The 25260-nt window shown below is 44.6% G+C and overlaps 1 protein-coding gene across 1 annotated transcript; it reads left to right on the top strand.

Moving 5' to 3' along the window:
• Positions 1 to 962: 962 nt before the first annotated feature.
• B3GNT9 (UDP-GlcNAc:betaGal beta-1,3-N-acetylglucosaminyltransferase 9) lies at positions 963 to 24752 on the top strand. The gene is made up of 2 exons (XM_084645011.1): positions 963 to 1316; positions 21206 to 24752. Exon 2 carries the CDS (start codon positions 21274 to 21276, stop codon positions 22534 to 22536), a length of 1263 nt encoding a protein of 420 aa, XP_084501137.1. The 5' UTR covers positions 963 to 1316; positions 21206 to 21273; the 3' UTR covers positions 22537 to 24752.
• The last annotated feature ends 508 nt before the right edge of the window (positions 24753 to 25260 follow it).

Here is a 25260-nt window from a genome sequence, read left to right as displayed (position 1 = left end):
TCTGTGTGGTCGGTATTGCTGGTGAAAATGCTTTGGTGGAAATTATTGTTCCTTTTTTTTTTTAAACCAAAAAATTGGGGGTTTTGGACCATATGAACGTTTTTTAAAAAACGGTATCCTTCCAAATTTTCTGTTTTGTCAAAAATGAAAAAGTACTGCTACTAATAAATACTTCTCATGCTCCCTACCTCTTCTGTAGCACTTTTCATCAGTAAATCTCAAAGCGCTCCACACGGGAAGTCAGTATTCTGATCCCCATTTTACAGATGGGGAAACTGAGGCACAAGGAGACCACATAACTCTCCCACGGTCATTCAGCAGGCCGGTGTGAGTACATGAATTTAGATGCCATTCTGAAGTAATGGTTTTGGTTTAATTCCATTTGATTCAAATCAAAAGGGAAAATGGATTTTCATGGGTTTTGGTCCCTCATTCCATGGAGTCCCCTGCATTTTTTTTCCCCTACTGGAGAAACCAAAACCAAAACGTCAATTTTTTTTTCTCTTTTTCATTTGAATCCAACTGAATCTAAATGAAAATTGTGAGTTAGAAATTCTGTACAAAAATACTTGGGCAAAAAAAAGAAAAGTCTGTGGGAAAATGTTGAACGACCTGAACAAGGCTTTGTTGCTTTCAAAAGTCTCACGGGAAATAACGGCTGTTTTTTAACCAGACCCAGTGTTCAGTGAAGTGCTTCACTTCGCTTGAGCACAGAGGGAAGAATTAAGTGGTCATAAGAAAACACCACTCTGGTACCATGTTTTAGTCCCCAGCAATTTACATTCTCTGCCCCTTTTATACGAGGCGTTAGCTCTATTGTTCGAAGAAACATACGTGGAATGCCTTCCAGATCTGACACAGACCGTGTGATCCATCACTGTACGTACAGTCAAGCAGCCAACCCCTGTTCGGTGCGAGCCAACATCTGCACTCAGAGCTCTCTCCAACTTCCCACAGCCTGTGTGCAGAGACATCTGCCTAAATCACATGACAAGCACTAGGAAAACTGAGCTCCTTTCACCACTACAGTAAGAAAGTGTTTGGAAAGAAGAGATGTAGAGTGTTGTCACAAGCCACATTAGCACGCACACACACACACACACACACACACACGCACGGAGGAACTTTGGTGGCTTCCGTAACAAAAATGCCCCCAAATGCAGGAGACTCAGCATTGCTTTGCTCAGCAAGGATTTCCTCGGTTTCAGTTAGAGGCTAAGGAATGTCTCCACTAACTGTCTCCAGATGTGCCTACTTGGCAACCCACTGACGAAACGTTACTGAGGGGACACAGGATCTACACTATCAAATTGGATGTAAGTATCTAGCATTTATGTTTGATCAGGGGGACATGTTATACTAAAGGCAACGCGAACTGGAGACTCTTATAGTCAAGCTTTTATTTTAGTCAATCCTACAGTTTTTTGTTCCCACAGTGGTTTATACAAGAAGCTATGCAGCTCATTTTACCGTGATTTAATATGCAGCAGAGCCAGTTAAAATGAACTGTCTCTGACCAACTTTGCATAGGCTTGTGCTTTACTTCACAATAGAATCTTCTTTGCATGTTTTTAGATGTTGTTTTTTGTGCAAGACATTAGGGCTTCTTTATGGGGTGTCTTAGAGCTGCAAGAAGGGCTGTTACAGTCCAAATGTAATCATGTAAAAATATGGGCATGTTATGCTTACAAGACCTTCTTTTTTGGGTTACACTCACAATTTGTATGCAGTCCTCTTTACCAGAGTTTCAGTGGTGTAATCTTCGGAGCTCAGTCCATATATACATAATTTTGCAAACTGTGTATCATTGTAAATATATATATATTTCGTTAGCATTTAACAGAACGTCACATATGACCATGTAAACAGATTTTTGTCAGACTGTGACACTCTTACTCACATTATATCTTACTTCAGGAGTATCCCATTCAAATTGATGGGGCATACTCCCAGGGTAAAGGTACTATTATATATATATATATATATGTATTTAGGGACATTGCAATATTTGCATCACAAACTGTAATAGCATTGTAAATCGTTATGGAAGATGCTAATGTGAGAACTTTAAATGAATTTTAGTTGCTGTTCGTCAATGGCAGATCATCAGAAGAAACCAGATTTATCATTTCATGGGGGATCGGGGAAAGAGGGAGAAGGAAAGAAAGCAAGTGACGCAGATTGTTGGGGGAGAAACAGAGGTTTTGCAGATGGTATCTCTTATTTTGAGTATCAAGAAAATCCTACACTGGCATGCTAACTAGTTTTGCAACCCCCAAGCGGTCAGCGACCAACTTCTTAGAGGGATAAGTGGCATTCAGCCACCCGAGATTGAGCAAGAACAGGTCTGCGATATCCGGGGCTGCATGCGTGCTACACTGACTGTTCACTATACTAGAAAGGCTGTAGCATTATTCTGGAGCTTAGGGGACATGTGGGTCAAAGTTTTCAAAAACAGGAAGCTAAAGGCAGGCTCCTAATTCCATATTAGGCTGTGTGGCAAGGCACCTCCTTCGTTTCACCAGACTTAGCACTTCCGCCCCTGGCGATGGTGGGCCTGGGGTAATCAGCCCCACTCAGGGTTCGCCTTCCCCCTTCTGTGCCCCTTGGTCGTATTTTCAGAGCAGGCCTGAAGGTCGGCCTGTGGGGTGACCCTCCACCAAACAGTCTCAAACACAAAAACCCAGGGGGTACCTTTCGCTGCCTCCTCGCTGGTGCAGGGTGTCGTCCTGTTGGTTGCCCTGGGGTGTCAGTCCTTCCCCTAGCAGGCACTCAGGTTTGGCTGTTTCCCCTATGGGAAGGAGCACGGCCTCTCACCCTGGAGTAGCTTATTTCCCTGCTGCCTCTAGCCTGGTAGCTGCTTGTCTCTGTCTCCCTCTTTTCTCTGCCCAGAGGAGGGTTTTTTAAAGGCCTCAGGCAGCCCTTAATTGGAATCAGGTGTCCCTAACTGACCTGAGGTAACCCCTTCTCAACTTGTAGGAAAAGGGGCCTTTAATTTTCTATGGGTAACATCTCGGCCTTCCAAGACCCTCTTGCATTTCCTCACCCTCGTGTCCCACCTCAACACTAAATGGTGGGACCTAATGTCATCTGTTGAGGGTGAGGAACCCCGGTGGGCCAACCTATACTCCACCTTGGGGATATCGGTTGGCGGCTCCTTCATGGAGCCGTAAGCACAGGCATGTACCTGGCACGGTTTGCCTCTGTTCCCGATACCTGGCCCCTTTTGTGGCACGAGGGAGACCCTGGTGTATGCCTATCTTCAGCCTGCCAGGCTGCAGCCCCTATTCTGGCTCCTAGACCTCCGTTGATGTTTTTAGCTGCACTTCTCCCCCCATCTTCTTATATATGCACACCCTGTCTGTGGCCTCACAGAGTCATGGGACCTTCTCGTCAACTTCCTCTTAACGATGGCCAAAGTGGCCATCTATAACATCAGGGAGAGGAGGTTGGCTGAGGGGGTTCTCTGCTACTCTGGGGCCTATTTCTGATACTCCCTCGGCTCATGTATCTGGGCAGAGTTCCTCTGGGCAGCGTCCACTGGCTCCCTTGACACCTTTGAGGACCAGTGGGCGCTGTCCGGGGTTCTCTGCTTGGTGTCCCCTACTTTTGACCCTTTGACCCACACACCTGTCCTTGTTATTTTTTTCAGTTGCCCCAGATAATTATTTGAGTCTCAGGCTCAGAGGATCCTCCCCATGGCTGGGGGAGGGTCCTTGCGCCCCCCCACCTCTCAGAACCCAATATGAAGACCCCCTTGCAGCCCTCCAGCCTGACTGTATCACAGCTGCTATAACATGAGGCCCAGTTTTCCAAAGTGCTGAGCACCTCTGGGCATCAGCGGGAGCTGCTGGGCGCTAAACAGGTCTGACAGTCAGGCCATTGTTCCTACGTAGGAGCCCAAGTACAGATTTACACACCCATCTCTAACACTGACATTTTTAAAGATCTTGGCCATATGCTGCAAACCACCTGGACTTCTCTTACATTTCAGGTTAGCAAAACAAACAAACAAAACCAGCCCACCTCTGATGAAAGGAACGGCCACTGTGAATAATAGATGGATCTGGAGTTTATTCTAATATTACACACCAAGGGCTGGATTGCGAAGGCTCCTTAAGGGGTGATTCACAGCACAAGGGACTTTCCCTTTCTCTCCCACTCCCCATTCTTCAGTAGCCTGCATATGCGCCTGTCATAATTTCAGAATTGTAGTCCTCTGTTAGCATGCCCCCTGTCCCAGGGCACATTATGCTCCCAAAAGGGTAGTGGGGGACAGGGTCATAGCCTCCCAATCTCCACCAGCCCATGCACTGGACTGTGACTGGCTACCCAGAGCCTGACCTCTTGCTCTGCCACCAGGGGCACCGGGTGCCCCGAAGGTTGTGGAGGCAGGTGAGGAGGAGAGTCAATTGCCCCTCACCCAGTCTGGCACTAATCCACAGGGTGGGCCAGCCAGACTATGGGCAGAAAATGCAGTCCCCGACCACTTGGGGGAGAAGGTGGTTGTGGTCCCAGAGGCACAATCTCTCCTCAAGCTTCCCATGCGGTGGGGCAGGCCGGCAGCACCTGCTGCTCAGGGCGTGGTGAAACACTGTAACAGCCCCTACAGACCAAGGCCGGTGAATGGCACATGTCAGAGACACAGAAATAGCACCTGATCCTGTAACCCTGTAACAAAGCCTATCTGTGTGAGCCCAATCCCGCGTGAGCACCCTGAATTGTGGGCACTTTAGTGGGAGTCATGGGCACTCAGCAAATGCAGATCTGGGGCTCCAGGGTTGGGTCTAACAGCTACAACTTGGCTCTTTTTCCCCATTTAATTTTTGGCTGGTTTTACAATATTTTGCAATCAGAAAACTGCACTGGAAGCAACAACTGCTTTCCAGCTTTTGCACTTGATAAGTTGGTTGAGTACAGCATTTGGAAACTACAAACAGATCGCCAGATAGCTCTGCCTCCGAAACGTACACAGCTAGCCCTGCCTCCGAAACTGTTTTAGAGCTTTTCTCAAAGGCTAATTTGTGTATCAGTGGCCTTGAAAAGGAGTGGCGAATAGAACTGATAGGTGAAATGAGAGGCTCTGTGATGAAATCTGACCCACCAGAAAAAGAAACTGGCTTGAAAACTAATGGGATTAATTGCACTTTGAAGGATTATTGCCAATGGACAAATTAACGAGAATTGTAGCAATAATCCCGCAATAATCCTGATCATGTCCATTAATGTGTGTTAGCATGAGAGGCAGCTCACGCAAGGGTTTTGTAAGGTCTTGGGGGCAGGCACTCTCTCTTTGTTTTGTGTTTCTACAACCCCTAGCCCAATGTGTCACCACAATACCAGTAGTAAATATCAGCAACAACAGCTGTACATTTTAAAGCTCCAGAGCTCTGCAGAAGGGTCATCCTGGACAAAGCACAATCTCCTCTCATGGCTGGAGGCTTAAAACTTCTGGCCTGCTCATGCGAGGGGTTTAATAGTAACAGCACAATTCCAATACTACCTGCCATAGTGGTGCCCACCGTTAGGACTATAGTCGTAAACATTATTTGTACTGTGGTAGCACCTAGGAGCTCTAGTCATGGACCAGGACCCCCGTCGTGTTAGGAGCTGATCGCCCACTGAAGTAAATGGGAGACTTTCCTCTGAGTTCCCAGGGCTTTGGATCAGGCCCCAGGCTTACTGGGAAAACTGGTTGAAGATGTTCAGCTAAACAAAGCACATTTTCAAAGTTTGGTTATGGATTTATAAACTTCTAAGGACCTTCATAAATTAGTTTACTGGTTGTTTTTGTGACTTCCTTTGCCAGGGCTTTATACTACATTTGCCTGGCTTCCCACCAGGCTACATTACAAAGCATCTCGTTCCTAACTCAGCCGAGACCAAACCACAATGCTTTGCTTTGGAACGGTATAACTTCACATTAGACCTCCTCCCGCAGTACCCTTTCATGCAAGTAGAGAAGCCCTCATGGCACCACAGCCATTTGTATTACAAACTTTGAAGAGGTTTGTGACTTTGCATGAAGAAACCCAGTCAACACTGGGACTTGGCACGGAAGAGTCAAGGCCAGGAATGGAACGGGTTTTCTTTTCCAGAAGTGCACTGGCATTTTTGCCAAACACTCCAGGCACTTTACAGTGATTTTAATTTGGGAGCAGCGGTTCAGTTTGCAGAAAAGACCATTTTGCCATTTAATACATACATGCGTAGTTAAAGTTTGCTCCTGCTAAAGAAGTTCGAGCTACCCATGTCAGAATTAACACTGTGCGGAGACCTGAGGTGAAACACCTCAGAGCTTCTCTGAAGGGGCCAAACATGGATGTCATCTGAAATAGAGGTGACAAAACTTGTCCAGGTGACAAAACTGCACTAATGGGACTAACATGTGATTTGAAACCAATGTGAATCAGGCTATTTACAGACTCGTATCTCATTATAAACCAGGCTTATTGTGGTTTAGCTTAAATCAATTAGGAATACAGTAAGAATCTGTTTAACCTAAACCAAACCTGCTCCCTAACAGTGTGTCCACACATGCGTCTCTACTGGGTGACAACTGATTTAAGTTAAACCAGTGTGACTGTCTGTGTAGACGAGGCCTTCTAAGTCTAATCAGAGAGTGGGCTCAAGGTACAGGACGTAGTTATACTGATCTGCTCTCCAGAAGGTGACTGATACATAGTTGAGGAAGGAGTGTTTGAGGGAATGGTTTCTCTCTTTCTCTGTTCTGAACCCACTCGCTGTCAAGCCCACCAGTGTTGTTTCCCCCACTCTTTTCTCCTCAGGTTGCTCCTGCAACCAAGCCATGGTGCTTTCCTCAGACTGGAAAGGCAAGGGGAGGGGAAAGGATGGCTATGTTCATCCATGGCGTGAAAAGTCTGTCTACTAGGTTACAAGGGAATACCCTCCTGGGTTCTTATCTGTCCTAACTGGACTAAGGAGCCCAAAGCTTTTCTCTGAGGGGATGTTTGGGTGTGGATGGGAGGAGGTATAAAGACTTCTGAAGTGGGCTGTGCAGAACAGCACCACCTGTGGGGCATTGCTGGTAAGAATTTAAGCAATGGTTGATGGGGAAACCGAGGCTGGGTGGGAACTATAAAGGCTTGTGACAGGGCTGATGAAGTGGTCTGACAGTGCGGGAGGGGAATCTGGCTAACTGATAGGTGGCAACAGGCAAAACAGGGAATCATCATTGAGCGGGTGGGTTTCCAGTGAGGTCCCACAGGGATCGGTCTTGGCCCTACGCTTTTTAACACCTGTATCAATGACCCGAAAGGAAACAAAATCATTACTGATTAAGTTTGCAGATTACACAAAAATTGGGGGGGAGGGGCAGGGGGAGGAAAATGGTAAATAACGAAGAGGAAATGTCACTGATTCAGAGCGGTCTAGATCACTTGGTAAACTGGGCGCAAGCAAATATGCATCTTAACATGGCTAAATGTAAACACACACCTGGAAACAGAATGGGGGACTCTGTCCTGGGAAGCAGTGACTCAGAAAAAGATTTGGGGGTCATGGCGGCTAATCAGCTGAACATGAGCTGCCAAGTGTGATGCTGTGGCCAAAAGAACTGATATGATCCCAGGACGCATAAACAGGAGAATCTCAAGTAGGTGTAGAGAGTTTATTTTACTTCTAAATCTGGCACTGGTACAACCACTGCTGGAATACCGTGTCAGGTTCTGGGGTCCACCATTCAAGAAGGATATTTATAAACTGGAGAGGGTTCAGAGGAAACCCATGAGAATGATTAACAAATTAGAAAACGTGCTTTATAGTGAGACTCAAGGAGTTCAATCTATTTAGCTTAACAAATACAAGGTTAAGGGGTGATTTTTGATTACATCAATGAATACCTACACGAGGAACTAATAATTAAATAATGGGCTCTTCAATTGAGCCGATAAAGGTACGGCTTGATCCTCATGGCTGGAAGTTGAAGCTAGGAAAATTCAGACTGGAAATAAGGTGTACATTTTTAACGGTGAGAGTAATTAACCATTGGAGCAATTTACTCAGAGTCATGGTGGATTCTCCATCACTGACAATTTTGAAATCAGGTTTCAGGAAATCAGATTGGAGGTTTTCTAGGAATTCTTTTGGGGAAGTGCTATGGCCTATGTTATACAGGATGTCAGACTAAATCATCCCAACGGTCCCTTCTGCCCTTAAAATCTATGGCTCCAGAGCGAGGCTCCATCCAGCCTGTTCAGGGAAATGTTGCATAGTTCCACAGGTTGTTCTTATTTCTGGCCCGGCTTTTATCTATCTATTTAGTTATTTTGAGTGGAGGGAGAGGAGGGAAGGGAGGACGTGATGTTGGTGGGAGGAGAATCTAATAATCTGCTGTTTTAAAATCAACGAGACTGGCTCCTGCATGGAACTTTTCCCAACCCCCAAAATCTCATATACTCTGCAAATAAAGCATGACTTGAAACCTGTCCAAGAGTCACATCAGGCGAGATTGCTCACAGTCTGAGTAAACAGCTGTGCACTCAGGAAGGTATGGGGCTGAGCCACTGAATCCTGACCAGGTGGTGTAGAGCAAAGCAGAGGCCAATGTTACAGGGCTCATGAGGACATAGCAGTTACTGCTTTGACACATGCTTGTGCCAACACATTAGCACAAACACTCTCTCCTCTCTCCCTTCCAGCGGAGAATGCAGCACAACTGGAGATGAGCTTATCTTGCCTCTCTCAGATGCAGCATCCTGCCACCCTTCCCCTGGGTTACTTTGATTTGATGATTTAATTGGGGATTGGTCCTGCTTTGAGCAGGGGGTTGGACTAGATGACCTCCTGAGGTCCCTTCCAACCCTGATATTCTATGATTCTACTTCACCCACTTGAAAAGAGCTAGAAGCTTTCTGAACCCTAGTCCTAGGATGCTGTATCTGATCACAGTCTGCTCACACACAAGTTAGCAGGACACAGAACCAGGATCTCTGACCCTTGGGCAGGCTAAAGAGACAGTATCTTCCTGGAAATAATAATAAAAAAAAAACACCCTGATTCTTTGCTTTAAAAAAAAGTCTCTGGCTTCCAGTTCACAATAAAAATCTACGTCGGTCTCTGCTGTTCCTTATTTGTAGGAAGATTTTGTTTGTTTTAAACAGATTTGGGCCCAACATATTATGAAGTGGTTGTTGCCTAGAGAGCTCACCATGGAGCCTTTTCCAGATCTTCACTTTGAGGGCTGGGCGGGTTGGTCCCAGTGTCGAATGGGCCAGGATTGTGCTCTGCAGTAGTGTTGTGAAAGGTGGCATTCGTCTACCTTTGAAAGAAGCCTCGGGAGTGCCAGGGAACGGAACTGGAATTGCTAGAGTTACAGAACAGCGTTTTAACAGAAGTCCCAAAAGAGCTCACAGGTTCTGCACTGAGACGAGAGCAAGGTGCAATCCATTTCCAGCTGGAAGGTCCCTTTTAGAGCAAACACAAACCCGTGAACAAAACAATAATCAGCACTTAAATTCTCAACCTGCTTCAACAGGCAGATAATTCTCATTATCCCCATTTTACAGGCGGGGCAAAGGGAAACACAGAGAGGGCACACGACTTGCTCAGGGTCGCCCAGCAGGTCTGCGGGAGAGGCAGAACTAGAACCCAGGGTTCCTGAGTCCCGGTGCAGTGAAATGAATCGGCATTTCAAGGCAACGATTACACAATCCATTTAAAAGTGTAACTGTGCAGTGCAGCCTGGTGGGTGATTGACAGCTCCGAGGGTTCTTTTAATTTTTTCCATGGGAATCTGGCTGCATGCTGTGGGCCTCGCACTGAAATCCTTCCACACCCAGAATCGATAGGTGCTCTGTTCCTGTGGGTGCAGTATAGAACTCCACAGGGCCTCCAGTTCAGGCCACGCATCCAGTGCACAAAGTCACAGCAGTGTACAACTAAGCTCCAGAGCTGGATCTGGACAGGGCTGTTTATTAACTTGCTCAAAGTAATTCCTCCTATTGGTATTTCCGTTCTTTGAGAAGGAGGGTTGTTTTCTTCCACCCCTTTCTCCTGGAGGGACAAACTGTCATGGGTTCGGCTTTTTGCTTTGCTGCTTAAGGGGAATGAGACTAACCAGTGGATGCGTTTCTGACTGGTTTTAATGTAATGCTACAACAAACAATGCAGTCTGATTTCCTCACAGTTTAACGTGCTGTAAAACAATGCATGTTTTGTTTAGAAATTTCAGAAGGAAATTAAGACTCACCGGGGCCTAGCACCCACCAAAACAGGAGTGTTCCCTTCCTAAAGCCAAGCTGCACATCACTGAGCTTAGCAGCATGCTTTCCGGTCTGCTGGAAGCCCAGGGTTAATCTGCCCCTGCACAGACATATACAATCTGCATCAGGGCAGCATATTCTTTTCCTTGTTGGAGGGCCTAGCAGTGAAAGGTGGGTGACAGCAGCCTCTGTGTAATTGGGAACACAGCTGAATCAACTAGGTAATTCATACAAATCACCCGCCAAGAGAAACCTCTACAAACAACTCTGACTTCCTAGGCAGCAGTTCCACAGCTCAAGCCGGTTACAGGCGCGGCACCAAGCGGGCCGGTATCGTACTAACCCATGCCCACAGACTCTATGCGGTTGCCGTAAGTCTGATGTGGCATTCCAGGTGCTTACTCTGGACCTGGGGTGCAAGTTCTAGCTCTCACCACAGAATTAGTGTCTTCATGACTATGGGGTCCAGGCCTCAAGTGATTCCATTTGACTGGCAGCGCCTTCCTCTATCCCAAGTAGAGGGAGAAAGAAGCTGACAATCAGAGGCACTGCTGTGGGTCCAGGGAGAGATTGGAGTACAGCACTCCCACCATGACCAGAGGCTCTGGAGACTCAGAGGAGATTAAGATGGGCTCAGTAGGGGATACATGAGGGTTAAAAGAGAAGCCACCTCTATAAGGAAAAGAACAGGTTAAGGAATATTTAGATAAGTTAGATGTATTCAAGTTGCAGGGCCAAGTGAAATTTACCTTAGGGTAATTAAGGAACAAGCTGAAGCCATCTCCAAATCATTCGTAATTATCTTCAAGAAATAACTGAGGATGGGTGAGGTCCCAGAGGGCAGGAGAAGGGCAAGCATAGCACCTATCTTTAAAACAGGGAACAAAGAGGACCCTGGGAATTATAGACCAGTCAACCTAACTTCAATACCTGGAAAGATACTGGAACAAATTATTAAACAATCAGTTTGTAAGCAGCTCGAGGATAATAGAGAGATAAGGAACAAATCATGCCAAGCCAACCTAATTTCCTTCTTAGACAGGGTTGCTGGCCTAGTGGGTAAGGAGGAAACAGTAGATGTGATATATCTTTATTTTAGTAAGTCTTTTGACATCTCATATGATGGTCTCATAAGCAAAGTAGGGAAATGTGGTCTAGATTCATTCACTATAAGGTGGGTGCACAACTGGTTGAAAGACCATACTCCAAAAGAGTGTATATCAATGGTTCGCTGTCAAATTGGAAGGGCGTATCTAGTGGGGTGTTGCACGGGTAAGTCCTGGGTCTGGGACTATTCAATGTTTTCTTTAATGACTTGGGTAATGGAGTGGAGAGTTTGCTTATAAAATTTGCAGATAACACCAAACTGGTAGAGGTTGCAGACACTTTGGTGAACAGGATTAGAATTCAAAACAACCTTGATATATTGGAGAATTGGTCTGAATTAAACCAGATGAAAGTAAATAAAGATAAATGCAAAGTACTTCACTTAGGAAGGAAAATCAAATGCACCACTACAAAATAGGGAATAACTGGCCAGGTGGCAGTACTGCAGAAAAGGATTTGGAGTGACAGTGGATACATATTGAATACGAGTTAACAATGTAATACACTTGCAAAACAGGCTAATATCATTCTGTGACTGGTTGGCTCACAGAAACCCCCTTGGGGCTGCCAACTGATGTGCCAAGACTACTTCTGCCCCAGCCTTCCCTGCCAGCTTGGGACTCCAGCACCCTGTCTGGCTGAGCCAGACACACCAGTCTGCTCCAACACAGACCCAGGGTCTGAACCACGTGTCCCAAAGCTGCAGACTTAACTGAAAGCAGCTTACAGAAGTGTTCCTGTCTTTAACACTCAGATGCCCAACTCCCAATGGGGTCCAAACCCCAAATAAATTGTTTTACCCGGTATAAAGCTTATACAGGATAAACTCATAAATTGTTTGCCCTCTATAACACTGATAGAGAGATATATACAGCTGTTCCCCCCCCCCCCTCCAGGTATTAATACGTACTCTGGGTTAATTAATAAGTAAAAAGTGATTTTATTAAATACAGAAAGGAGGATTCAAGTGGTTCCAAGTAGTAACAGACAGAACAAAATTAATTACAAAGCAAAATAAAATAAAACACGGAAGTCTAAGTCTAGTACAGTAATACAACTGAATACAGATAAAATCTCACCCTCAGAGATGTTTCAATAAGTTTCTTTCGCAGACTGGATGCCTTCCTAATCTGGGCACAATTCTTTCCACGGTACAGCCCTTGTTCCAGCTCAGGTGGTAGCTAGGGGATTTCTTATGATGGCCCTCCCCCTTTGTTCTGTTCCACCCACTTATATACCTTTTGCATAAGGCGGGAATCCTTTGTCCCTCTGGGTTCCCACCCCTCTTCTCAATGGAAAAGCACCAGGTTAAAGATGGATTTCAGTTCAGGTGACATGATCACATGTCACTGTAAGACTTCATTACCCACAAGTATACAGGAAGCTTACAAGTAAAACAGAGCCATCTACAGGTAATTGTCCTGGTTAATGGGAGCCATTAAGATTCCAAACCACCATTAATGGCCCACACTTTGCATAACTATAATAGGACCTCAGAGTTACATTTCATATTTCTAGTTTCAGATACAAGAGTGATATATTTATACAAATAGGATGACCACACTCAGTAGATTATAAGCTTTATAATGATACTGTACAACAGACCTTTTGCATGAAGCATATTCCAGTTACATTATATTCACACTCATTAGCATATTTTTATAAAATCATATGGAGTGCAACATCACACATTCCAGGGTGCATTATTAGCAGTGTTGTACGTAAGACTTGGGAGGTAATTGTCCTGCTGTATTCAGCACTGGTGAGGCCTCAGCTGGAGTTCTGTGTCCTTTCTGAGTGCCACACTCTGGAAAGGATGTGGACATTTTAGAGAGTGCAGTGGAGACTAGCAGAAATGATAAAAAGGTTTAGAAAACCTGATCTATGAGGAAAGGGTTAAAATGGGCATGTTTAGTCTTGAGAAAAGGATGACTGAGGGGGATAAGTCTTCAGATATGTTAAGAACTGTTATAAAGAGGACTCTGATCAATTGTTCTCCATGCCCACTGGAAGGAGGACAAGAAGTAATGGGCTTAATCTGCAGCAAGGGAGATTTAGGCTTGATATTAGGAAAAACTTTCCAACTCTAAGGGTAGTTAAACTCTGGAATAGGCTTCCAAGGGAGGTTGTGGAATCGCTGATCTTTTTAAGAACAGGTTGGACAAACAGGGATGGTCTATGTCAGTGGCTCTCCACCATTCCAGACTACTGTGTCCGTTTCAGGAGTCCGATTTCTCTTGCATACCCCCAAATTACACCTCACTTCAAAACTACTTGCTTACAAAATCAGACATAAAAATACAGAAGTGTCACAGCCACACTATTACTGAAAAATTGCTGGTCTCTCTCATTTTTATCATATAATTATAACAGAAATCAATTGGGATATAAATATTGTACTTACATTTCGGTGTATAATAGATAGAGCGGTATAAACAAGTCATCGTCTGTACGAAATTTTAGTTTGTACTGACTTTGCTAGTGGTTTTTATGTAGCCTGTTGTAAAACTAGACAAATATATAATTGAGTTGACATGCCCCTTGGAAGACCTCTGCGTACCACGGTTGAGAACCACTGATCTAGGTTTACTTGGTCCTGCCTCAGCACAGGGGCTGGACTTGGCTTCCCAAGGTCCCTTCCAGCCCCACATCTCTATGATTCTATTATTTCAATTTCTTCTGTCTTCATCATGCTCCATGCTCATCCCTCTCCATTCTCAGCTCTTTAAAATGCCCGATACAAACACTTAGATCGTTTTTCCTGTTCTCTCTTTGCACGGGGGTTCACTGTTGTGTTTTATAGTCATCTCCAACTACCCTAACCCTGTGTCCCTTTGCTAGCCTGATGTCCTAGAGACTGATTTCACTGCTATTCAAGCAGAGTCCATGTAACTCATCCAGCCCGCTTGTGTCTCAGGGGAAGCTCGATGCTCTGTCATCCCTCCCAGCTACTGGTTCACCCCTGCAATCCTGTGGCTTCTTGCATCATTTGACCGAAGGAATGGCAGAGCTTCTGAGCTCACCTGTACAGTCCTCTCCCTCAGCTCCAGATGCCCAGGTCTCCCCATTGCCATCTATGCCTTTTGCCAACAAGCTGCTGGCCTTGTTGCCGACTCTGGTGAGAAATGCAACTCTCCCCAGCAGTTGTCGTAAAACCATCCAACCTCACGGTCACGCCTTGAGTTTGCGCTCCCAGGGTGAAATCTGGGCCCCACTGAAGTCAATGAGAGTTTTGTCATTGATTTTGGGGAAGGGCGGGGAGGGCTAAGATTTCACCCCTGATAGACAACACAGTTCCCTGGTTGCAGGAAATACAGCCAACCCCACATTTAAACAAATGCCCTCAAGGAATTCTACATCAGATCCGCTGATTCCCTTCCAATGCCACCTGAGGAGCAGCAAGAGGGAAGGCTAGGAGGTATCCCTTGCCCTACCTTTTTCACAGCAGTGGCAGGGGTGCTGCAGGTCCAACAGCCTGTCTGGTGGGACCCCCGACCATCTATTTCAAGGTTTCACATTCAAGGCGGGGAGGGGAAGGTTACAAGAAATCTGACTGGGAAGAACTTGGCAATGGACCCTCAGACCTCTAGCTTTTCCAGCGAGCCATAGAGGGCTGGAGGGGTCTGGTTTTGTTGGCAGAGCAGCCTGAGTGATACAAAACCATCCCTACTGTCATGGCTTGAACCTACCAGCTTCAGCTAGTCCCAGGAGTGAGAAGCTGGACCCAGGTAGCAAAACCTGCTCTTCCCACATGGTAGCACATTGTACTATTCAGTGCATTACCCCACAGCCACGCTCTTGCTGCAGACCTGTGCAGCAAGGGGCAGGGCTTTTCTGCTTGCTTTAACATCACCCTAGTTTTTCCTGATGCTGGGTGGTGATGAATACTCAAGAAATAGAAAGGGATCTGCAGAACTCATCAGCATCTTGTTGGCCAAGTTCAGTAACAGAACCTCGAGAGCTTTTCCCACACTGACAAATTCAAACAGAGCTGACTCCTGGCTAATAGTCAAGGCCAGGATGAGTGCTGTAAAAATATCCAACATTAACACAAAGGTCCATATAATTTGATATAGGATCAAGGCAAGCAATTCCTTTTAAATTAGAAGTTTATATTCAGAAGTAATCTGTTGTATTTGAGCATTATATTGCTGTATTTCAGAGTCCTTTCCTTCAGTAAATGAAAACATAGAAGAGGGATTGGGCCATCAGCCCATGCATGTAACAATCCAGGATTTTTTTTGGCTCCTTCACAAGGATTCTATTGCCAGACTCCACAGATTTGGCAGGATAAATCTGTAAGTCATGGAAATTTCTAGCTTCATGACACACACATTTTATTCCAAGTCCTAGTTGATAAAATTAAATGCAATAAAGAGCCAGTTTTTTATCCAAGACCTTAATTAGCATCTGGAATCTGAGAGCTGATGTAAGATCAGACATTTACACAAAAGAAAAAAAAATCCTTTCTCAAATAGGGAAGGAGACGGGATTTTATGAAAAACACTTCTGGCTTTTAACTTGATCTGAGATACGTAATCACTTGCCAACATATCTTGGATTTTCTCATAGAGGGACCAATCCTGGAAGGCACTGAACTAGCCTTAACTCATTCTAAAGTCATTAGTTTTGGAGCTTAAATCCCATTGGCAGTCAATGGGGTTTAGGCACTTTGGAGCCTAAATCCCTTTTTAAATGGGTAGCAATGGCTAAGCACCTTCAAAAATCTGGGCCTTCAAGGCTTATAAGTCAGCACCAGCACCTTAAACGGTCCCTGGAAACCCAGAGGCAGCCAGTGCAGACCTCAGAGCACTAGAGTAACACGTTGACAGTGAGATCACCAGGGATAGGGTGATAAATGGGCTGCGGCTTTCTGCACCAGTTGCAGCTTCCAATTGTATTTCAGGTTTCGGCACACACAGAGCACATTGCAGATGTCTAGCTGCAGGATGGATGAGGGATGGATGAGGGATGGGAGGTCTACACACAACAGAAAAGGGCATAACTTCAAAACCAAACATGGATGAAAAAAACAAAACAAAAAACCCCAAATACTACCTGCTCTACGCACAGTAGCTGGAGATCTCACCCAACCCAGGATTGTGTATTGATTGACCAAATGCAGGTGCACATCCTGTCAAGGGACAAATATAATCTCTCCCATACCTCCTACCCACCATCATCACCACCACCTCAGATGTATTTGGTCTGAGCCTCCGCCAGATCATTCTCATGCATGCTGTGGTCTCCAGACAAGTGCTTGACTGGCTCCCACTGGGTCAGAGGAGATGTAGATGAAGACTTGGGGTGTCTTCAGCATACTGATGATCATGCCGTCTCACTGAAGGCTAATGGCCCCTCTATGAATGAGAGGGGTGATACGGTGGAACCAGTGGCACCCAAACATGAGAGCACCCTTGGGGAAGAAAAATAACTTCCTCCAAATTCCCCTGAGATCTCTCTGACAGGAAGGGAACAGAACCACTTAAGAACAGCCCCACCCAATCCTCAGAGAGCCTGTGAGTAAACTGGGGCTTGATGCAAGAATTACTGAGTGAAATTCAAACCGAGTGGCATATGCTAGAAGTCTCTTGTTGCCAGTACTAAAACATCCTTCGAATTTCTAAACATTATAGATGACTATTTCCTGAATGCTCTATATTGGACCACCTCATGACAGATAAAGAGAAACTGATCATAGAACTAGGTGCATGCGATCATGACTTGATTACATTTCTTATGTGCAAACAGAATAAAGTCCCAACCAGTAATATATATACACTTGGGGCTCCAAAAGGGCCAGTTTCACAAAGCTGAAAACATTTGAGTCCAATCAGCTGGCAGAAAAAAATTTAAGCAGAAAAATATGAATGATAACTGGGAACAGCATCAGAACATTTTACTAAATTTCCAAAAAGCTCCAACCAAGAAGGAAGGCTGTACTTGTTTAAAAACAAACCAACAAACAGCCTGACTAGGAGGGAAAGTGAAATAAGCAATTTAAAAAACAATGTATGACAATAAAAACGGGGATGCTGATAGCAGTGACTATAAATAGAAGCTAGAATCCAGAGGAAATTGATAAGGGAAACAAAAGGACACAAGGCAACCTCTATGGCCAGCAAAGATATGGAGTTTTTAAGTATATCAGGAACAAAAGGAACCATAACAATAGTATTTGTCCATTACTAGATGGAAATGGTAGACTAATCAACCACAATACAGATAAGATAGACGTGGTCAATAAATATTTCTGGTCTGTATTTGGGAAAAAGTCAGAGGATGTATATATAGGATGATGGTGATCAAATAAGCTCTATTACAACCGTAACTAAGGAGGATTTTAAACACCAGTGCCTAAAGTGACATTTTTAAATCAGTAGGTCTGGATAATTTGCATCAAAAAGTTTTGAGAGAGCAGGCTGAGGAGCACTATGGACCATTAATGTTGATGTTTAATAACTCTGGAACGCTTGAGAAGTTCCAGAGGACTGGAAGAAAGCTAATTTTGTGCCAGTATTTAAAAAGAGTAGACGGGATGACTTGTCAGCATGACAACAATTCTGGGCAAAATAATGGAATGGCTGATCCAGGATTTGATTAGGAAAGAGTGAAAAGAGGGTAATATAATTAATGCCAATCAACATGGGTGTATGGAAAATAAATCTTGTCTAATGAAATTGATATTATTTTTGATCAGCTTACAAGTTTGGTTGATAAAGATAATAATGTTGATGTAATAGACTTCTGTAACGATGCTGGTTCTGGCGGGACCCCACTGAGAGTGCCAATTCAGGACAAATTGCTAAGAGCAGGGCAGTTACAGCCCAAGGCTGGGGTTTCTATGCACACCAAGGCAAACCAAACCAGCCAGACAGAGAAGACTTTGGTTTTACCCCACTGGCTAACCACAAGTCACACAAGCAATTCCCTTGGACACTCCAATCTCCCAGTATCACCACCAGTGCCACTTGTTAAGGGGATTAATGGTTTTGGAAACCAATACCCCAGTAAAAGAAAAAAGGTTCTCTCGATCCCAAAGGACCAAGCCCCAGACCCAGGTCAATATACAAATCAGATCTTACCCACAAATCCTGCTGTTGCCAATCCTTTAGAATAAAAAATCTAAAGGTTTATTCATAAAAGGAAAAAGATACAGATGAGAGCTAGAATTGGTTAAATGAAATCAATGACATACAGTGATGGCAAAGTTCTTGGTTCAGGCTTGCAGCAGTGATAGAATAAACCGCAGGTTCAAATCAAGTCTCTGGAGAACATCCACAGCTGGGATGGGTCAGTCAGTCCTTGCTTCAATGCTTCAGTGTAGCAAAGTCCCTCCAGAGGTAAGAAGCAGGACTGAAGACCAGATGGAGGAGCTGCAGCAGCTTTTTATATTCTCTTGCCATGTGGTCTCTTTCTTTCTTTGTTCCAAAGACACGCTGCCCATCACATGGCCTGGAAAAACCTCAGAGTTCTGTCCATAGGCAGGTCCCTGCACACCTTGCTGAGTCACAAGGCGTGTCTGCCTTCTCTCAATGGTCAATTGTATAGTTGATGGTCCTTAATGGGCCAGCAAGCAGGCTAGGCAGAGCTGACATCAACTTGTCTGGGGTGTCACCCAGAAGCATAGCATAAATTTGGAATACAGACAGCATAGAGCCAATACTTACATCTTTAAATACAAAAATGATCCATGCAAACAGCATAATCCTAACCAGCAAACCATAACCTCGTCTTAGACACCTTATTTGACCCCCTTTATGCAAGATTTGGTGCCACTACAGGACCTTGGTTGCAACAATGTTCTATACAGTCCCAGTTCAAGTCAATAACGTCACAACTTCTGTAAGACATTTGACTTGGTATGCACAACATTCTGATTAAAGAACTAGAATGAGACAAAATTAACATGGCACACACTAAACGGACTAAGAACTGGCTAACTGAGAGGTTTCAAAATATAAGCTTAAATGGGGAATCATCATTGAGCGTGTGTTTTTTTGGAGGGATCCCGCAGGCATCAATTTTTGGTTAAGCAGAAGGTCAGACTAGATGATCATTCACAATGGTACCTTCTGGCCTTAAAAATCTATGAATGTAAATTATGGCAGCTATAGGATTTGTAATCAGATATCATTTTACTTTTGTGTGTGAGAGTGTGTGTATCAATCATAATGATCTTTTAAAAAATCCCACTGGTGTAGATAGCTCTCAGATTCTGATCACCACCTCCCCTTGGGTGTGTAAGGCTTAAATAAATAGATATACCCTTCTCTAGGGAGAAAGAGAACCAATTGCTTCTAAGGATAGCTGGAACAACTCTTGTCATCAGTTTGCTTCTGTTCCACATAGTTATTTAGCTACTGTGGGAAACAATGTGACTACGTGTACTGTGGTGAAAAAGGATCTGTATCCATTCCAGCTATAGACATGTGACCAATTCTTTCCCTGGATTATATTTAGATACTGCTTTCTGCATCCTTGCAACTCTTATTTTTCTTCTTGCAGTTTAGTTACTAATCTAACTGAATAGCACAGCAGTTCTCAAACTGTGGGTCGGGACCCCAGTGTGGGTCACGACTCTGTTTTAATGGGGTCACCAGGGATGGCATTAGACTTGCTGTGGTTTGGGGCTGAAGCCAAAATCTGAGCCCCATCACCCAGGGCTGAAGCCCTCAAGCTTTGGTGCCCCCCCAGGATGGCAGGGCTTAGGCTTTGGCTCCCCCAGCCTGTGGGGGTGGGGCTCAGGCTTTGGTGCTCCTTCCTGGGGTCATGTAATAATTTTTGTTCTCAGAGGGGTCACGGTACAATGAAGTTTGAGAACCCCTGGACTAGAAGATCTCTGGGAGAAGCATATGTGGGCAATCACATCTCCTTGTAGAAGAAAAGCTGTCCTTGCCTGTGAAATAAAACATTCTTCCCTAGCCCCCATCTTTGTACAGCACTGCATGATTAGCTATGGGCATAATAGAGGCTCTTTTCTGTACCTCCGATGCATTGGATATTGGTCATTTGTCACAGGCAACGTGTCCCACTGGTCTGATCCATTTTGGCAGATCTCCCATCTCTAAAATGATGTTGTATCCATCTAACGTTATTATATTGCCAGATATAACTTTTAAAAACGTACATATGTTTAACAGTTTATAAACACCAATGGAAACAAAGGGCCAAATGTGTGTATTCAGAGGTGCACCTACTGTACCCCACTTAGATATGCAGTTATCACCGTGTGCATGCAGATGTCGGGGTCTGCATGCAGATTTATATATGCATACACACAGTCCCACCCTGCAGTTGGATATTTCTGCTCTTGTTGGGCATGCTCAGAAATGCCAGCCTACTTTTGTGCATGGCTATTTGAAAATTTGGCCTTCAGCTGCCAGATTTGTCTCTTCGCTTTTGAATGACAAAGAGGGGACTGAAGAACTAAAGAAGCCACTTAATATTATCAAGGGTTTTATTTATATGAGACAAAAAGAATGGTTTTGATCACAGTTTTGCTCTACGTTCTTCTAGGACACAACGGTGGGATCTTTTGTGGTTTTGGAGTGGGGGGTGAATCAACCACTGTATCAGCGGAGAGGTTTTAAGAAAAAGTTGAGTTTCCTCATGGTAACTTGAACAGCAACATGGTCTAGAGGTCAGAGCAAGTGACTGGAAGCCAGGCCTTCCTGAATTCAACTCCTAGCTCAGTCACTGGTTTGCTGTCTAGCTCTTGGTAAAGCACTTAATGGGTCTCAGCATTGCCATTGGTAAAACAAGAATATTAATACCTCCCTCCCGGGTGTCTTGTGGTTATTAAATTAATTTTTACCAGAGTGCTTTGAAGATGTTAAGTGCTCTGCACTGATGTACAATGTGTTTATTTGCAGATGGACATGGGTTTTGAGCAACTCACCAAGCACAGCTTTTAACACTCCTTACAAGAAGTGTGGAGACAATGAGAGTTCGGCTGAAAGGGGATGCGATCTGCACCCTTTTCCTGGTGGTAGTGCTTTGCTCTTTACTCTATTCCCAGTTGGAGCGTACTTCCCGGACAACAGGAAACAGGGAACAAACGCACAAGAAACCTTCACCAACGCAGAGAATCTTCCCAGGCCCTGAAGCCCGCAAGTGGCATCCTCAAGCGGAGGTGACATTTGGCCAACCCAGAATCATTTTTATTGCTAAAGATGCGGAGGTGGCAAGTAAAAAGGCCCAAACTACCACTTCACCACCGCTGACTCATTCTGCCTTCGACTTCAAGCGCTACCTTCTAAACAAGGACAATCGGAACTTTGATCTTCTCATTAACCAGCCCAAGAAATGCCTGAGAACACCCGGAGGTCCCTTCCTGCTTATAGCCATCAAATCGGTGGTTGAGGACTTTGATAGACGTGAGATAGTCCGTAAGACCTGGGGCAGGGAGGGTTTGGTGAATGGGGTGCAGGTTCAAAGAGTTTTCCTCCTAGGAATACCAAAGAATAAGACGGCACTTGCAACATGGGAGATTCTTGTCCATCAGGAGAGTCTGATGTACCAGGACATTTTACTCTGGGACTTTCTGGATACTTTCTTCAATCTGACCCTGAAAGAGATCCACTTCCTGAATTGGGCTGATGAGTTTTGTTCCAGTGTGAAGTTCATTTTTAAAGGGGATGCTGACGTTTTTGTCAATGTGGAGAACATCATTGACTTCCTCGAGAGACATGACCCTGCAGAAGACCTCTTTGTTGGGGATATCATCTACAATGCTCACCCAATCCGGGTGCAGAAGAGTAAATACTATATCCCAGAAACAATGTATGGGCTAGGCACATACCCACTCTATGCAGGCGGTGGGGGCTTCTTATTGTCCAGCAGCACCATGAAAAAGCTCTTCCAGGCTTGCAAAGAGGTGGAGCTCTTCCCCATTGATGATGTCTTTTTGGGCATGTGCTTGCAGAGAATCAATCTCAAACCTGTTTTGCATGAAGGATTCAAGACGTTTGGCATCGTGAAACCCTCAGCTGCCCCGCACCTGCAGACATTTGACCCCTGCTTTTACAAAGATCTCATGGTAGTCCACAGTCTAAAAGTAGCCGAAATCTGGCTAATGTGGAATCTGCTTCACAACCCACAGCTTTCCTGCACCCAGAAGAAGCAGGTGAAGAAGCCTTTCCAATGGAAGAGAAAAAAAAACCAAAGCAATGATAGACAGCAGCCTTCTGATAAAGCAGGCTAAGCACAGCAGAAGTACGTGATGAACCAAGCTCAGAAGAACCTTGGGTGGTTGCAACCTAACACGCTGATTTAGCTCATCTCGTGTAAACTATTGGGAGACAAGGCCACCCTATTGCAGACATTTGCCAGAATTCCATGTTGGCACACACTATATGCCGTAGGATTTTTTCCCTTAACCTGATTCCAAGTAATTCACAAAACTAGATTTAATTTATTATTATTTATTAGCATCGCAGTAGAGCTTACAGACCCCCAGCTAGGACTATTGTGCTATACAAACACACAGTAAAATACAGCCCCAAAGAGCTTATAATCTAATTTGAGACTTAACATGATAAGCGAATGTGACATAAAAGGAGCAGGGTAGGGTGGGAGATGAGGGCAGGGGTCGTGAAGATAAAAAATCATTGGCTGGGATTACTGAGAGTCAGCAAGAACTACCAAATTGCGCAATAGCTAAAGTAGAGAAAATCAGCTCTCCCCAACTGATGCACAAATCAAACCACAATCGGCTGGCTCCTTGGAGGTGTTACAGTGGAGGTGGGTCTTGAAGGAGAAGAGGGCCGTGGCATTATGGATTAGTTCAGGGAGGGGGCTCCATGCAGAATGGGAGAAGGAGAGGAGACAAAATTGGAAGCAGAAGCTGGCTTTGCCGGCAGACCAGAGGATGGGTGAGGGGGGCACATGATCAGAGACCTGCAAGTAAGTAGGAAGGATCAGCGCTGTGAAGGGCCTTGAAGGTGAGGATAAGAAGTTTCACTGTTGCCCCTCCCTATGTATTGACGTCTCATTCATAGCAACATGTCAGTGAAACTCCTGCTAAACGGATGCTGAGTCAGGACACAAGTTGGGCGGGTTCATGGCAGCTTTCAACAATTTGTTGTAAATTGATTTACAGTCAATGGAAGCTGAAAATCCTCTGACAACAGCTGATCATCTTCTCACCTTGATGGTCCAGATCCTCCATTTCAGACCTCAGCGGGCGAGTAGAGCAATGGCCAACGCATACTTCTGCCCCATGTGTCTCTTACTGTGTTCTTTGATCTGGAAGAAATTACTGACATACAGGACTAGTTTATAGAGATTCAGGCCTTTTGTGTATTGAATGCAGTCAAATATGAGAAGCAGCTGGGCCTTTTCAGACACTGCGGGGGGGGGGGGGGAATACCCTTCAGACACAAAGGCTTTGAAATAAAAACTCTTCAGGACATTGCAGCAAAAAACAAGCAAACGAAACAAACAACTTTCTGCCATTAGGTGACATTCAATTTATCATTCAAAGTTTTTGAATAAGCATTTAAACTTTTGGAGAGGATCACTGGATTGCTTGATTCAACACAGCCTGGACAGCATTTTAGCACTTAAAGCATTTTATTTTCTGATCATTGGTAACCTTAAAAATAAGTACTCACTGGCCAGCACAAGTAGGGAGTGAATCTCTTAAAGAGGATTAGGAAAGGCCTTTTGATCCAGGAAATTATAGGTCCGGATGCACAGCTGAAAAGCTGAAACTATGATTGCTAATTTAGGCACCTAACTCTCTCTGAAATCAATGGGAGCGAGGCCCCTAAATACCTTTCAGGATCTGAGCCTTAAGCATATACTTAAATCCATCCTTACTGAGGAGAGAACTTAAGAATGTGCTTAAGTCCCATCGACTTTAAGCCTGTGTATAAGTGCTGTCCTGCAGAGGGCTGTTTTTCCTGATTTGGGGCCTATCACATAGGTCCCTTTCATAGCTGCAGGATCGTACACAGTACCAGCTTTTCTTGTTTTTCCATTTGCTATACCAGGGTCTCAATTCTAACTTTCCCTATGCAGCACAGTTCATGGGGAGGGAGTCTGTTAACCTCTGTTGATGCACCGTAGTGCTTACTGATGAAGTGCAGTGATGTGTTATCTCTTGGTTAGAAAGGGACCTTATAATAATGTACTTTCAGGAGAATTGTCAACTGTGGATCATCCTATGATCCTTCTGTTTCTGTGATATGTTGGCAATTCTGGGAGTAAATACTTCATGTATAAAGTGTTCACACAGAAAACATGGATGAAATGTACGGAAGCTCTGCAGAGACTAGAAATCAGTCCCAGTCTTGGCGGGGAAACCATCCCGCGAGGTTGGTAAACTTGCCATATGTATGCATTTATGAACTGTACAGAAAAGCTTTATGTGGTGATTAGTTTTCTAGTAGGGAAATTATTTCTATTGCAATTAAAAGACAGTATATCAACGTGCATGTCCACTTATCAAGATGAATATGGGGTGTGTGGTTTAGTAAAACTCACATATGCTTGTATTTCTGAGCAGAGAAAGAACCTGATGACATGTTGGATACCACAACGAATTTTTTCTAATTGCAGGTTTTCATGCTTACAAAGGAAATTTGTGCTTAGCTTACCTCATGATTTCTTACCACACAACTAGTCAGGGTCCAGCAGTCCTTACCTTCAAGCTGGGGTGCAGAAGTAGACTGGCTCCTTCCTCTCATACACTGTTTCCATAGCTGTAGCCCACTTGTAATGTAGGGACATGGTATCCATTGGATTCAATGTAAACCCCTCCCCCTAATACGATGGAGGCAGAATTTTAAGGAGGGTTTTGCAGAGGAAGGAGCTAGGCCAGAGCCTTGACAGAACGGGTCTTGTATTGGCCCTTGCTGAAAAGGAGGGGGAAACGCAGCTAGAAGTCTGGCAGAGCTGCCGGGACAGAGAAAGGCTCACATTC

Source organism: Lepidochelys olivacea (genome assembly GCF_965140295.1).
Source record: "Lepidochelys olivacea isolate rLepOli2 genome assembly, chromosome: 12".
NCBI lineage: Eukaryota > Metazoa > Chordata > Testudines > Cheloniidae > Lepidochelys > Lepidochelys olivacea.
Note: the sequence above shows the minus strand (reverse complement) of the source record. Positions and strands in the feature narration are given on the sequence as shown.